The sequence below is a fragment of the Gorilla gorilla genome, chromosome 2, assembly GCF_029281585.2.
Source record: "Gorilla gorilla gorilla isolate KB3781 chromosome 2, NHGRI_mGorGor1-v2.1_pri, whole genome shotgun sequence".
In the NCBI taxonomy this organism is placed as follows: domain Eukaryota; kingdom Metazoa; phylum Chordata; class Mammalia; order Primates; family Hominidae; genus Gorilla; species Gorilla gorilla.
The window spans coordinates 87,074,270-87,090,094 of NC_086017.1; the positions used below are offsets into that span (position 1 = coordinate 87,074,270).

At 38.0% G+C, this 15,825-nt stretch overlaps 1 protein-coding gene across 17 annotated transcripts in view; it reads left to right on the forward strand.

The window, feature by feature from the left end:
* Positions 1 to 15,825, forward strand: part of ROBO2 (roundabout guidance receptor 2) — a 1,750,895-nt gene that overhangs the window by 1,130,589 nt on the left and 604,481 nt on the right. For 9 of the 17 annotated variants that reach the window (XM_063703929.1, XM_055380945.2, XM_019024477.4 and 6 more), the window contains exon 1: positions 12,310 to 13,376. The exons of the other annotated variants lie outside the window; for them this stretch is intronic. In XM_063703929.1, coding sequence (XP_063559999.1) covers positions 13,316 to 13,376 — 61 coding nt within the window. In that variant the 5' untranslated portion in view covers positions 12,310 to 13,315. Of the gene's footprint in view, positions 1 to 12,309; positions 13,377 to 15,825 lie in introns of those variants that run through there. 17 annotated transcript variants of the gene reach the window in all.

The window sequence follows — 15,825 nt, forward strand, 5'->3', positions numbered from 1 at the left end:
GTAAACATTCCAGAGAGCATATATAGCATCAAAAGTAAATTGGGCAATCAATGTAAAACCAAATTCTGAGGAGTAAATTACTACATGGCAATTGCTAGCTTGCTTTATTTAACTCTTTTGGTATTAAATGATGGGAAGTGTTAAAAAAAAATCTTTGCCACATTTATGTCAGTATGGTACTTTATTGAACTACAGTAGTTAGTAGAGTCCTCTGAGCACTGAAAGCCAGCTGTCGGACCATGGAGGGTCCAATTCAGAACTCTAGTAAGGGTGCTAGCCAAGCACCTGTACGGCTCTCAGATACACACAGTGTGTTTAATTAAGTGTGTGCGTGTGTGCCAGGGGAGGGAGGAATCACGGCTAAGCTGGCTGGAAAGTTCTGTAGTGTGAACTAATGAGGCCAGATTGCATTGTGTCATACAAGACAAAAGTGAAGCGGGTAGAAAGAAATTAGAAAGAAGATTACTCAATAAAAGCTACAAAGCAAAATTTAGAAGCCCAACGACTATTAAATCACATGGCTTTCTCTAGTTTTTGTTTCAGTGAAACCAAGCCTGTGGAATATTCCTCTCTACTTCCTCACTCTCCTGCTTTTCTGTCTTCAGCTTTTCTTTCATTCTGTTTCATTTCCTTACTCCTCTTCATAACCCACTATGGCAAATCAACAAGGAATTGCTCATTAAATCCCCTTCTTCAGCAACTGCCAACGTTTTTCTCAAGTTAAAACTGTTCTGCACATGCTCCCTGTTGTCAGAAAACAATGATTAACATTCAATGAGTCCACACAGTATGTAGTGGAAATAAAAGGGACTTTGAGGTGAATCAGGTCCAATGCTCTTGTTTATTTCTGTACTCTTCTGCCGAAGTCACTTCATTTCTCAGAGCCTCAGTTTTCTTCATTCATAATGGATGTCTTTTACTCCATCTCTGATCTGTTTTAGGTCCTCCAAAAACTTAACAAAACTATCTGACATCTAGGCTGGGCATAGTGGCTCATGCCTGTAATCCCAGCACTGTGGGAGACTGAGGCAGGCGGATCACCTGAGGTAAGGAGTTCAAGACCGGCCTGACCAACATGGTGAAACCCTGTCTCTAATAAAAAAAATACAAAAAACTAACTGGGCATGGTGGTGTGCGCCTGTAATCCCAGCTTCTCTGGAGGCTGGGGCAGGAGAATCGCTTGAACCTGGGAGACGGGGTTGCAGTGAGCCAAGATCGCGTCACTGCACTCCAGCCTGGGTGACAGAGCGAGACTCCGTCTCAAAAAAAAGAAAAAAAATCTGCCATCTCATTTACTTTTTTCCTGGTCCTATGCACACAGGACTTTTCACTTTCCTCCAATTTCGATTCCATGTTGCCATATATATAGCTGAATATTTGTGAAATGTTCTCTGTACCTTTTATTGTGTGTGTGTGAATATAAGAAAACCACTATATCCTTCTTTCTTTCCAATCCCTGTTGTTCACACTAACTAAGGTTTTGGTACAACACAAGGCACTGAGTATGCGTAGTCTAATTGATCAGCATATCTACTTATGAATTTGGTCCGGGATTTTTGTCTGGATTTCATATGTTTCTCTGTATAAATATTGCTAGTGATACATTTCAATCTTTATTGTGGATGTTGTTTTAGACTGAAAGTAACAGACTGATTGGACTATATTTCTTCAACTTGACTTATGAGGCCCAACACCTTTATTTGTGCATGTGGGCTGTGTGGTGTGTGTGTATTTATCAGTACTTATTAATGATTATGAAGACCGTTTGGCTTCTGTCATATCCAATGTACATATGAAAAAGTTCCCAAGATAGATCATATGTTAGGTAATTTGGGGAGCTTTTAAAATTGGAGAGAATTTTCTTTTTTATTTATTTAATTGAATGTAGAAGAAAAATGATGAGGGAAATGGGGTGGTGACATAGAAATTGGAATCTGGCTAATTCTTCTATTTTAAAACAGGAAAGCTGTAAAAAGATGAGCGTTAAGCCTCTCTAAGATGATGTTAAATAAATTAACAGAGGAAACGACTTAAGTCTTCTATTTGCTGCCATAGGCAATTGTGTAAATCTGGTTCTGTGATACCCTTTACTACATTTTGCAAGAGACATTTTATAATTAACATAAATAAAACCAGGACTGAATATTTTCATTTAATATTTTCACATAGAGACTATAGTTATTTAATATTTCTTCTAAGATGTTCATGGTATAGAATTACTTTTAAATTTTGATATGATCCTTATTATACAAAGAATTAAAAATGCGCTAAAATGTATACAATTAAGTTATAATCAGAAACCACTGGCCATTGCAATAACTATTAACAAAAGACAATATCTAAATTACCAAAGATGTCTTGGTTAAATTAATATACACTTTTAAAGACTACTTTATGAATAAGGTTTCTTTATTAATTTAAATAGGCCTCCTATCCTTGAGCTATATAACGAAAAGATTATCATAAAAATGCCATTCAGCTCTTTTTTTTTTTTTTTTTTTTTTTTTGAGACGGAGTCTCGCTCTGTCGCCCAGGCTGGAGTGCAGTGGTGCGATCTCTGCTCACTGCAAGCTCCGCCTCCCAGTTCATGCCTTTCTCCTGCCTCAGCCTCCCGAGTAGCTGGGACTACAGGCTCCCGCCACCATGCCCGGCTAATTTTTTGTATTTTTAGTAGAGACGGGGTTTCACCGTGTTAGCCAGGATGGTCTCGATCTCCTGACCTCGTGATCCGCCCGCCTCAGCCTCCCAGAGTGCTGGGATTACAGGCGTGAGCCACCGCGCCTGGCAAAAATACCATTCAGTTCTGAAATCAAATAGATTTTTTTAAGTAAACTTTATACATTTAAATTTTCTTTATATTTAGATATACATGTATTTATTTGTGTGTACATATATAATATGCACTTTTCACTTAAACAGGATTAAAATGCATATTACCATTTTCCAAGAATTCTACTAATTTATCATTAATTCACTTGGCTTTTGGTATGTACAAAGTTTCCCATTTTGAATTCATCAGAACAGGTAATAGCTATATTCATTTCCTAGGATTGCCATAACAAAGTAATACAAATTTAGTGGCTTAAAACAAGAGGACATTTATTCTCACAGTTATAAAGCCTAGACCTCCAGAGTCAAGGTGTTGGCAAGGCCATGCTCTTGAGGAAGGCTCTAGAGAAAAATTGGTTCTCGTTGCATCTGGTGGCCTGATATTTCCCAGCTTGTGGCAATATACTGCCAACTCTTCCATAATCTTCATGTAGCTTATGTATCTCTGTCCAAATTTCCCTCTGTTGATAAGGATGCGAATCACTGGATTGGGGCTCATTCTAATCCAGTATGAACTCATCTTCACTGGATTATATCTGCAAAACCCCTATTTTGAAATAACATTCCATTCAGAGATTCTACATGGACATTCATTTGAAGGACCCTATTCAACCCAGTACAGAAGCACACAATGGTCAGTCATTTTGCTTTAGCCGGCAATACCTGTATTGCCCCCATGAATTTACACTATTTCCTCCAAAAGCAAAGGAGTCTGCAAGAGTTGGATATGCATGATAGTAGGTACAGCTGGTAACAAATATTTCCAGCTTTCTCCCACCCTTGAAGGTGGGGCTTGTGTTTTAGTTTGGTAGTGAAGATATAAGAAATTGTGTTATTTGTTCCAGCCAGATTTAACAACCATATTCTGCCTTTTCATTTGTTTGGAAAATGAGTGCTTTAGCAGCCTAGGTCCTGGAAAGAGGATGATGTGGAGGAGTTCCCAGCTGATTCCCAATATAACAAGAAATAGCCGTTTTTGTTTGAGATCTTAGAATAGTTTGTGTTTGTAGAATATTCATTCTCAATGGGGATGATGGGAAGATGGTTCTTGGGGCAAAAAAACACACTTTTCTCTTTTTTCATATAAAAAACTTCCTTTTTTATATATAATTACATGTATATACAGTGCATAAGCATATACATGTTTATTACATAATATATAGTATATAAATGATATATGACTATTATATATAATAAATATATATTAAACATATTTAAATATATCTACTATATAATATATTCATTTGTATATTTAATAATATATTTTATATATTATTAAATTATTAATATATACATATATTAAATTATAAGTATATCACATTATTGATATAAATTATATATTAATTTATTTATATATAAGATACATAATATATATTAAATTTAATGTAATTAATTATAATATAATACATTATAATTATATTATTATATATAATAAATATATATTAAATATGTAGTTCATATGTCATATTGAAATTCCATGGGGAGGTATTAGGCAGAAATGTATAAAAATGCTCCTGTCTTAGTCCATTCAGGCTGCTATAACATGATACCACAAAGTGGATGGATTATAAACAACAGCAATTTATTTTTCACTGTTCTGGAAGCTGGGAAGTTCAAGATCAAGGCACTAGCAGATTCTGTGTCTGGTGAGGGCTCTATTTCTAGTTCATGAGTAGTACCTTCTCACTGTGTCTTCACATGGTGGAAGAGACTATTTCTCCAAGGTTTCTTTTATGAGGACACTAGTCCCAATTATGAGGAATCTGCCCTCATCACCCAGTTACCTCCCAAAGGCCCTACCTTCTAATACTATCACATTGGGGGTTAAGATTTCATCATCAGAATTTGGAAGCCAGTGGGAGGGAGTGCAAAAACATTCAGACCATAGCAGTTTCTTAGAGAAGTGACAATGAAAAAAATGTTGAGAAATCACTGCTGGCGAATACATTAGCCTATCCTGGGTGATTCTGTAGGCTTTGTTGTACTGGATATGAATTACAGCTACAAACTATGACACTTTCAAAGTTACATCATCAATTTGAGCTTTCGTTAACTACTGTGAATTATGAGGCTAAACCACCTTCATATGCTTCATGAGAATTTAATAGGTAATTAATTTAAAAGGTATATTGCAGTGCTTGTCATATAGTAATTGTTTTAAAAATTTAGGTATTATTATTCTTTAATTTTTATAATATTAACCATAGTTTAATGTCCTGAGAAGAAGTATATTGCAACATAAAGTTTAAATGAATATTTAAACTTTAGGCAACATTCAAAGTGGCTGATTATATTTGTCAGCACAGGTGAATTCCTAAAACAAAGAATACCAAACTTCGATAATTTGAGACACATTACAAGACATCTGTTGCTCAACTCACAGTGCAAAGCATACAACAGAGAGTGAGATGTTCTGAGTCTGCTTACACACTCATCCTGAAATTCATGCATTTTATCCGATGGCTCAGTGTTTTCTATTTGGCCATCCAAAAAGTGAGGGAACAGCCAGAGTGCCAAGGGGTAAGGTATAGGTGAGACCTTAGAGGGCAAATCTAAAAGTGCCTGGATTCCACTGGCCAGAACTCAATCACATGATCCAACACAACTGCAAGGAAGGCTGGGGAATTCTGTGTGGAAGAAAGGAAGGAGAGGATTCTTGGGTAACAATCAGCATTGTCTCTGTCATGATACAGGATTATTAGTACACTCCAATGACCCTAAGTATTGTAAACAATTAAAATGTACACTGGACCAAGTTCTTTAAATGCAACATCCGACTACCTTGTGAGTAGGCACTATTGTTATCTTTGTTTTATAGTTAAGGTAATTGTCAACATCGCACTGCAAGTACCAAAATGAGAATGCAGATAGGTACTCAACATCCAATTTCAGAGCTCTATCTCAGTATTCTCTATTGTGTCCTTATTTAGGAAGCCATTCATTACCCCTTCTCTTTGCAGAGATAATTGAGTGGAAATGCTACTTCAGTGTTAGATTAGAGAAGACTAATATTTTCCTGATGACAAGTGAATAGTTTACTTAAGAATACTGTAAAATCTCCTATGAAAATCTTTAAAATAAAACAGGTTTTCATCCTTTTTTGATAGTTTAAACATGACTCAGAATGAGGGCTGGTATCCAGACTACCAGAACTCCTATAAATGTGCCTCTAGCTTTGTGATGAAATGTGTTTTTAATGTGTTTGGTAGAGAAGGGAGAAATAAAATAATAGGTTAAGTTACAACCTGGACCTAAGCCAGTTATAGAGGCAAGCTAAAACAACAACAATAAGGAAACAAAATAACCTCATGCTTATCATGCCACATAATTTCCATTGACATTGTCTATACTAGTCATACCTGAAAGTCTAATATTTGCTCAAAGGCTGAAGAAAACGATTACAAATGAGTAATCTTAGAAAAATGAAAAATTAAGATAAAAATTTGATGAAAATTTTTCACATTGCTAAAGACCAAAAATTAATTTCACATTGATAAAAATCAAAAATTAATTTGTATGGCAAATATATATTAGATGAAGTGTAAATTTATTTGCATTTTATATTTCTGATAAATATAAGAAACCAGCCATTGAAACTTTTTTCTTAAATTACGTTAAAACTGAAAGCAATCCAGTGACGTGAGGGGTTCTATAAAATTTGTACCTAGTTGTCAAAAACTTGACTAGCATTTTTCAATATTAAGTATCTGGTCCTTTGGATCCTTTAAATTTGTATTAGTATATAATGAAACAGCCAAAATTGCTCAGAGAAAAAAAAATCACTTATTGCTATCATTCTTTTTTGCTAAGTGAAAGACTAAACAGTAGAAACTGTTTAAGAGAGAGAGCAATGTCTTACTCAAATTGAAATATTATGATATGAAGTATATGTCATATTATTGCTTTATTTGCAAGTTTTTCTTGCAGGGAGATTTTTTTCATTTATTTCACTTTATCACTTACGGATGACAATGTGTATTTACATCTCTAATTTGAGCAAAATTATATTACTTATATTCCTGGCTGGTATTGTATCTAACAACTTAAGAACTTAGTATTCTTTGTTAAAAAAAAAAAAAAAAAACTTCAGGTACTCCACAAGTAGTCAGAATTTGTTTTATCAGGCAGAAATAAAATAAATTGGATATTGGAAGAAAATCAGAATCTGCTCCCAAACAGATTAGTTCTTCTACAGGATGAAACCATAGACAGTTCAATTAGATTACATGTACCCTTGGATTAATTCTGTGATAGTATTGCAAGGGAGAATAAGCAATTTTTTCTAATTTGAAGTATCCATTGTGAAACATGCCTCAAAGAGATTCAGTGAGCATACAACTGTAAAAATCCACGGGTATCTATAGGACCCATGGGTATCATTGGCCTTTTCCTAAATCCTTGACAATCTCTTCTTTTTATGAACAACAAAAAATTCTGTTTTGGATTTAAAATAAATTTTCCTATTAGGATTACAGCTATGTGTTGCTAAAATTTAATTATACAAATTCCAGATCGGAGCAGATGGACTTGGAATTATTTGGCAAAGAATCAAAGGGATTTTCTTGGGTTCATGAAAGTGTGGTGTAAAATTAGCAAAAAGTGTATTATTTTATGTCATTGAAGTTAAGCCATATACTAAAATAATAACTTGATATCAGTAACAAGAAATGATAAAATAATGGGCAGGAAAAAAATCCTTGCACACACATTAACTCTAGCCTGTTATGGTTAATGACTGAAGTTGCACTTTCAAATAATAAGTGGTTTTGCGAGGCTGACTATTCCCATTTTGTAAAATCATTAGCCTAGTATAGATGAGAGGTTATCATCTTTGCTGCCAAAGAACTCCTTTTTAACTTTAGTTTAGGTTTTGCAATTTACTAAGATGGGGCTGAGAGGGTAATGGACCTTCTTGAACTGACACTATGAAGATAAATAAAATCTCATCCATGACCTCTAAGGAACCTCTAAGTGACTTTTAAAATTCAAAATTTTAAGGTATACACAATTAAAGAAATTTGGTCTCAATGTTACATACCACTTACTGTAATATTTGTTTATTCGATAGTTATGTTAATTTGGAAGTATCACCGAACTCTTCGATCAAGATAAATAATGATTTTCCAAATAGATTTTGGACTCTAAAGGAAGAAAGATTTTCTTTCTTGAAAATACGTGATTTTATTCTGCAGAGAAAACTCTTTTAAATGAACTATTACTATATTTTAGTCAACTTAAATTCAGATTTATAACTTCATGTAATATACCAAAAATGCTATTCATAAATAGCTACACAGACAGACTTATATAGAGACAAGTATTGGTGACCACTTCAAAATGAATTGAATCAAATCAGATTCTTAGAACATATTTCAGAAGAACAATATTCATTTTATCTTGGCTCCCTCAGATCCTTTCTGGAACAAGGTCAAGGGTAATAAAGAAAAAATCATGTAGGGACAAATGAGCCGTCTCTCTGTGATCAGGATTTTTAATGCTTCGCTTACTTTAGTTGTCCTGTGTCCTTTTGTAGATAATAACCCATACGTGTCATTTAATGTGACATTTCTGTATAGTATAATAAGACAATCTTATATAGAAAAAATCGAGCTGAGCAATGGCTTTAAAGAGGTTCTTAAATTTTGAAGAAAAATTGATTACATATTTCTGTATATTTTGGTACACTGCGGTTTTCTTAAATTGATCAGAGTAATGTATTATACTGTTACACTATTTCTGCAATGTGGTAGATGTCTTAAATCAATCTCAAGTTCTTGAGAACATAGATTTTGTATTCAGGTCTGGATTTAAAGGAAGATTGTGCCTTTCATTAACTTGGGTTGATTATCTAATCTTCATTTTTCTCATCTGTACAATGGGAATAGTATCAACCACATAAGCCTCTTATAGGAATTTAACAACATGATGAATTTTTAAAAACTAGAAGAATTCCCTGACACGTGGTTAGTGCTCACCACATGGCAGTATATGTTAAGATTACTATCATGGATCAAACCTTTGATTTTTATATATATGCTGCCTTACAATTATAACAAGAGCACGTTGAAAAGAGTAAAAAAGTGGATTAGGGTTTTGCAGTTTTTACCACATCCTTGGGGAATCTGGTATGAAAAAAGAAATATTTAATATGTTACACTCTGCAGATTTCCTTCGTATGGTTATTTTATACTTCTCCTGGAATACCAACTCAGAAGTTCAATCACAAAGAAGGCCATTGGATAACCTTACCCAAATTAGGGATAATGACAGTTTCTTACAAGCTTTAGATGTATTAAAATATATAGGCACATTTTGAATATATAATACCATTCCAGGTTTTACATAAAAGAAGCCTAGATTTCCATCTACATTTATCTATTCAGCTGCTTGTTTGGAAAAGAAAAAGACAATTTATATTTAGAAAGACATTGAAGCCAGATCCCCATTTGATTTTTCTGTGATCTTAAGCTCTCTGATTTGGTGGTCATGGGGTTTCATTGTTCTAAGCCATTGCTGTTTCTTTTTGGCTTAAGGAAAACCTTAATTTTTTTTTTTTTTTTTTTTTTGCTAAAGCACTGCTAAAATTTAATTTCCAACTTCTACTAGAAGCTTCAGATTTTAAAGACTTTCCTTTAATTAAACATTTGGAGTGAGAAATCCATTTTTTATATAGGCAGTGCTCACTAAAAGTGTCTTAAGTATAATTGAAATATGCACATTTTTCTAGTATAGATCTTATCATATATCTCAGAAGGTAATGTCTTTGTTCTTTTGGAATTAATGTTGTCCATAACAAATTTCTGACTGGCGACTCGTTACTGTTGCTAATTTAGTGTGAGATGTTTGGTCATAATCCTAAACTATCATTTGGGATGAGATTGTTATAAAATAATGTTTTTTTTAGTCACATTTCATATCAAAGGAGACACTGACAAAGCATTCTTTTAAAAAATCAGTTATGAACTTGACTACAAAAAAAGCAGAAAACATGGATTCCAAAATGTTTTGGTGAAGACATTATTCCATAAGGTAGCTAGTGTATGGCAAACAACAACAACCACAACAAAAAAAGCCATTTAAAAAATGGCACCAGTCTAAAATCACTGGCTTGCTTTGTCACTTTTAATAGGTAAAGTAGTTAAGAATACAAAATGTTGATGCTTGGTAAAAAAAATGCCAATATAACCAAAGCGATTTCCCTTATACAAAGCTCGTCTCTGTATGATGTAATTTGTCATACCCTACACAAGGATAACTTTCTATGAATAGGGCAACATTTTCTGCCCTAGAGGACCATGGCAATTGGTGGTAGGCTGATCTCACCCAATCTATCCCTTCTGTTTCCCACACACACTCTTTCTGCCTCTGAGTGATTTTATAGGTTACTTAAGGAAAGGCATTTACAGATGGTGAGTCTATCAAGTATAAAACAGAATATATATTTTGCCTGATAAATAAATAGTCATGAGAAAACACTTCTAGTTGAAATCCTCCAATGTCTTCCTTTCTGTGAACCATCTTAAAATTAAGGGTCTTATAAGTCTATATGATGTGTTAATTCCTGCATTATTGTATTAGGAAGACTCTATTTTCCGAATATCTTAAAAATTTCACCCGCGTAAGGAAATTTGCCCGAGATAAGCTGGTGGTGTGTATTGTTTGGAGACATGAGCTAGACATTGTAATCCTGAACTGGGTAAACCAAGCCCAAGTGTTTAAAATGAAAGTTTTCAAGAATTTTAATTACTTTCCTTTTCCAGAGATAAAAGAGATGTTAATGGCGCACTTTTGGATTTTTCTAAACCACAGTATTATCCAATTTAGACGTATTGGACCTTTGGGGTGGTGGAGAGTGAACTGGTTTCTCCTTAACGGTTAAGCCTTTTTTCACGGGGTGCTAAAACAATAGCACATTCAGAATTATTATAGTGAGAATTCAAGTGATTCAACTTTAACAACCGAATGCACTTTTTTTCTTCACAAGTAAATACTGTAGATTAAAAGTGTGTGCTGAAATTACTCTTAATGCTTTACCAGAAGAGTGGTTGTCTTATTCTTTTGCAAAACTATTTCATTACCGTAATTTTCAAGCATGCTGAGGTGTCCTAATGTCTCTTCTAATTGCTTGAATGTCGCTGACCTTTTTTTAAAAGAACACACAGCGCCCATAATATGCAAGGGAGACCTAAGTTAAGTAGCAGCACCAAAATGTATCCACCAAACAAAGGCTCTTCCTCAAACGGCCCCTTCTGGAGAGAACCTTTCCTAATATTTTCCAGTAGGGGGAACTAAAGACTCACCATCCAGCATTTAGCTCGGCTCAGGGACCTGCGTGAGTTCCTATAAGCCGCCTTCTCATCATCTGAACAAGCATCAAACGGCTACCAGCGAGCCTGTGATCACACGTGGGCCCGGCCGCACCGGGGCACCGCCGACACCGGCACCCCTTTGGTCTAACGTGGCCTTCCTTCATCATCCCCGGTCCTGAATGGCATCCCTTGGTAGTCTTGGCCTTAATTTTTAGGGTTTTGTCGTCTTTGGGCTGAAATTCGGCTTCTTTTTGAGCTTCCATGAGCTCAGCTGGGCTTTCGGCTTTCCACACCCAGAGCCTATGTTTCCCGAATTTCCTTCTGGAGGTGCTGGTCCCTGGAGGGTAAAGACTTCGGGGATCCCCCGCCCTCAAGCTCTGTGATCCCCGCTTCCCCATCCTTAGCATCTTCTGCGGAACTCCCTCGCCCTGCGCGATCGTGCATCAAACTCATCGTGGAGGGGTCAAAAGGCAACTGAGTAACATAAGAGGGGCTGCCTCCCCTTCCTACTTCCCTTGGGGATGCCGCAGGGGGCCATAGATCTTGGCTAAAATGAGCCGCTGGAGGTTAGAGAATTCTGCCCCGTCCTTTTTCTCCCCCTTGTGCTTTTGAATCATATAGGAAGCATCTACACACAACCTTTCCAGTCCAAAAGGTGCTTCTATTTCCTTTCCTTTCCTTTCCTTCCTCCTACTCGGCTTCTCATCTGGCTAAAAGGTGAAGAGTGAGTGAGTGTGTGATTTTAACGCGTAATGAGGCTGCGCCCTGGGTCCTGGAGGCTGATCTTTTTCAAGAAAGCGCGTGCAGCTCCGGCAGACTGAGGGATGAATAATTAGGAAGGGCTTCCATGAAATCACTCACGGAGAAAATTACCTGCCCATTAAACGGGACGCGGCGAGGAGCAGGAGCCTGGAGCCCACCTATCCCCTCCCGAGGCGGGAAGGAGGGGGCACCCGGGGGCGCGGAGAAGGGGAAGGAGTCGTCCGGTGGCCTCGGCCCTCGGCAGCCGGCGGGGCTCTCCGAATTTGTTCATCTCCGTCCCCCCGGGGACTCTCGGCTCTCCAGGACCCCTCCCCACTCCCCAGCGGGCGGGTGGCCGAGTCCGGAGGTTCAGGGCTCCGCGCGCCCCTCCTCGCCCCCGCCCCTCCCCGGGCCGACTCCAGGCAGCTCTCATTCCTCCCCTCCCCTCCCGCCTCCTCGCCTTCCCTCCTCGGAGTCCTTCCACCCGCGGCAGCTGCCGGAGGAAGCGGACGCTCTGCTGCGAGGCTGCGGGGGCTGGACCCGGGCGAGGGGCCTCAGCGCGCCTGGCGCTGAACTGAGCGCTCCCTTTCTCCGCCGCGCCCGGGCTGGGCTCTCACGCCCGTCTCTGCTCGCGCCCGCAGCTGCCTGGTGCACCATCCTCAGAGGCGGCACCGCGGGGGGTGGCTGCAGCCTCGGCCTCCGCCCGGCCCCTCCCTCCCTCCCTCGCTCCTTCCCTGCCTCCCTCACCACGTAGGAGTTCGGATTCTCCACCCGAATCGTCCTGATTTCCCTTCTCCTCTCTTTTGGAAACCGGAGAGGTGGAGGGAGGGCAACACGGCTGCAAAGGAGAGGCCCGCCAAGTCTGCCCGCCTGCAAAGTGTTGCTTTGACACATCCTTATTATGGAAGTTAAGTAAAAATATAGACATATTAAAAAATAACTCCGGACTTGGAGCTGCTACGGAGAAGGAAACCGGGGGAAAGAAAACCAGTAGGCAGGCCAATGGTTTTTCGGCAGCGCGCTGGCAAGTTTGTGGAACACTTTCTAGGAATTAGGTCTTTTCCTCCCCCTTCATCATCTTGACTTCTGAAGAAAGAACTTGGCTTTGGATTGCAGTGGAGCCTAAGGAGAGAGGGTTAGACACACTCGAATAATCCCTCTGGCTGGGCTGAATTTGTGGGAATTTAGGAAGCCAGAGTGCTGGAAATACAGCAGCCTTTGAAGTACCCTCTGTTAATTTGGATGGATCTCAATGTGCCCCGTTCGAGACCTCTCCACCAACCCCTTCTGATCTTGCGATTTGCTCTTCTTGACTTTAATTAGTATCTAGGAAAGTCTAAACTTTGGACCTACCTCTTTTTTTGATACTCATTTTTGTACTTTTGCTCTCTGGGATTGGTTTCTTAAAGAATCTGGATGCTTTGTAATATGTCAAAATGAGTCTGCTGATGTTTACACAACTACTGCTCTGTGGATTTTTATATGTTCGGGTTGATGGTAAGTTAAAAATGCTTTCATCTTTTTTTGCGCCCCCCACCCCCCAATCCCCCCAAACCATTTATTTTTGAATTTGATGTGGGTTATAAATGAAATGACATTATGTTTGTTAGTCCGTTTTGGCCCGGCACGGGCTCCTTGGGGGCAGAGGTTTTATCTAAGTCTTTTGTTTCTAAACTGCTGTAAGTGGAATGTGTTGGTAGTCACCTATTGTTGTTATTGTTGTTGTAATTTACTTCACTAATTAAGGAGTTGGATAATAAATGATTGGGCTCCCAGTTTTGTTAGAAAAAGAAATATTACAGTCAATCTCCTGCAAGAGCCTAATACTATTGTGCCTGCTCTCTATTTGATGTTTGCTCTTGTGTCTGAACTTTGGCTGAGACATTCAAGTGAAGAAATACAGTAATAGACACTCTAAGGAAGGTTCAATGGGTTAGGAATTTGAGACTGAGATCAATGTGTATTACCTGTGTGCCAGTGAATGCTCTCCTAGCGTTAAATCAGAATGAAGAATTTAGATCCTAGGGAGAAAACTGTCAAAAGTGAGACTGGGCGAGGCTCCACGAAGGGGGAAGCATCAGCTATGGGCTGGCCACAGGAGTAGAACACTTAGCTCAGTCCCCAGTGGGCAAACACAATGGGGACCTTAAACAGGTGCTGGAGGTGTCACCCTCTAGGTTGAGTCAGTCTGTCAAGCCCACAGCATTCTGCCTCTGATTCTCTTGTCTTTTGTTCCGATTTGGTTTACTGGGATATTTTCACAGGATGTCAATTTCTTGTGCGACTATTGCAAAATCCTTTTTTGTGGCTCTTTTGAATGAAGAGTGGAAATAATCATTAACATGCTTTTTGGTTTGTATTCAAAAGAAAAAAGTTAAAAGAATATTTGCTGTTAACCTTCTAGAGGCTTTAATTTTTATATCGATGGAAAGAACTGGTATAAGGGAGTACTAGATTTTTGTTTTCTAACTGGATTGCAGTACTTTAGGTTTTTAGTTACTTTCTGTACTTGTAAAGAACCTAAAGTGTATTAGTCTAACTGTTCGAGCCATCACAATAGCTTGTTGCCACATAAACTTTCCTCCAGCATTTGCATTGTGGATGAATTCATTATTTGGGACACTGCCTATTTTGGCCCATGTGAGTAGCTAACTTTGTTCCTGGCAGCTACTGCTGCATAGAGCCCAATATATTGGACTCAAAAAGGAAGTCTTTCTATAAACATGAGGCCATACAGAGGAGTTTACCTACTGTCAAGTGGCTGTTTTCAATCATGGACTACATGAGTACCTTTGCCCCCCAGCGATAGTAAGGGAGGGATGCGTGTGTGTGCACTGCTTCTCTCTTTTACCAGTCTAAGCAGTAGATGTTTAAGATTTAATTATTGTGAATTATACTATGGCAACATCTCTAATTATTTTTCATGCATTTATTTTTCAGTACATTAAAATACATGTACATTACCGTAACAAAATAGGTTTACCTATTTGTCCCAGGTGTGTTTGATTTTCATGATAAGAAGAATTTGGTATAACTTTTAAAAGAAAATGTCCTCATAAATCATGAATTTATATATCTCAACAGAAATGCATGTGTAAACTATACATTAGACTACAAAATTATCACCAAGGGTTTTTTTTATATAAGCGTTTTTAAATCAGTGTGTTGCTAGGAGGAATACAATTAAATTGCTCAGTGGAAGTGACAGGAAATCAGAAGAGCTTGGTGTTACAGAATGTAATTAATATACCAGGGTGTTTGGAGATATATGAAACAAATGCAATTAACCAGCTTGCTGGAACAGCAGTAGCAAGACACCATTTCTGTCTGCCTTCCCTCCCTCCCTCCTTTCATTCCTCCCTCCCTTCTTTCTCTCCGTTTTGTTCCTCTCTCCCTTCTTTCCTTCCTTCTCTCCCACACCACCCTTCTCCTGTCCCCAAAGACAACCTAGAACCTTTGTTCTGATTTAACATTGTAGGATAAGGGGGCAGTTTGTGTCTGGGCCACAATTATGCAGCAGAACTCATAGTAATGTAGTGAAAAATGCCAAAATTGAGGAGTTGAGACTGAAAAGGCAATATTAAATTTTTGTGTGTGTGAAACTAGTTTTGTATTTAGCATCTGCTGTGTCAAAAGCAAAGGAAACCCTGGACACTCTTACTAAATTAATATGTAAATCATACGTTTGACATTGGATTGCCTTTGGATACTTCAGAATGACAGTTTCTCCACAGGGATGGTTGAAAATTTGGGATGTGGACAACACTGCCCTCTAGGCTCTTTCAGCACTTTGAGACTCAGTGTTCACATACATAGTGAAGAGGTTGGTTTGTAGGATCTCTAAGCTTTGTTACTCTTCCAGGATTCTATGATTTCTATTTACTTATTCTTCTTAGAGGTGTGTGCTTATACTCCACATGAATTTCAAATGTACAGAAGCCTGTAC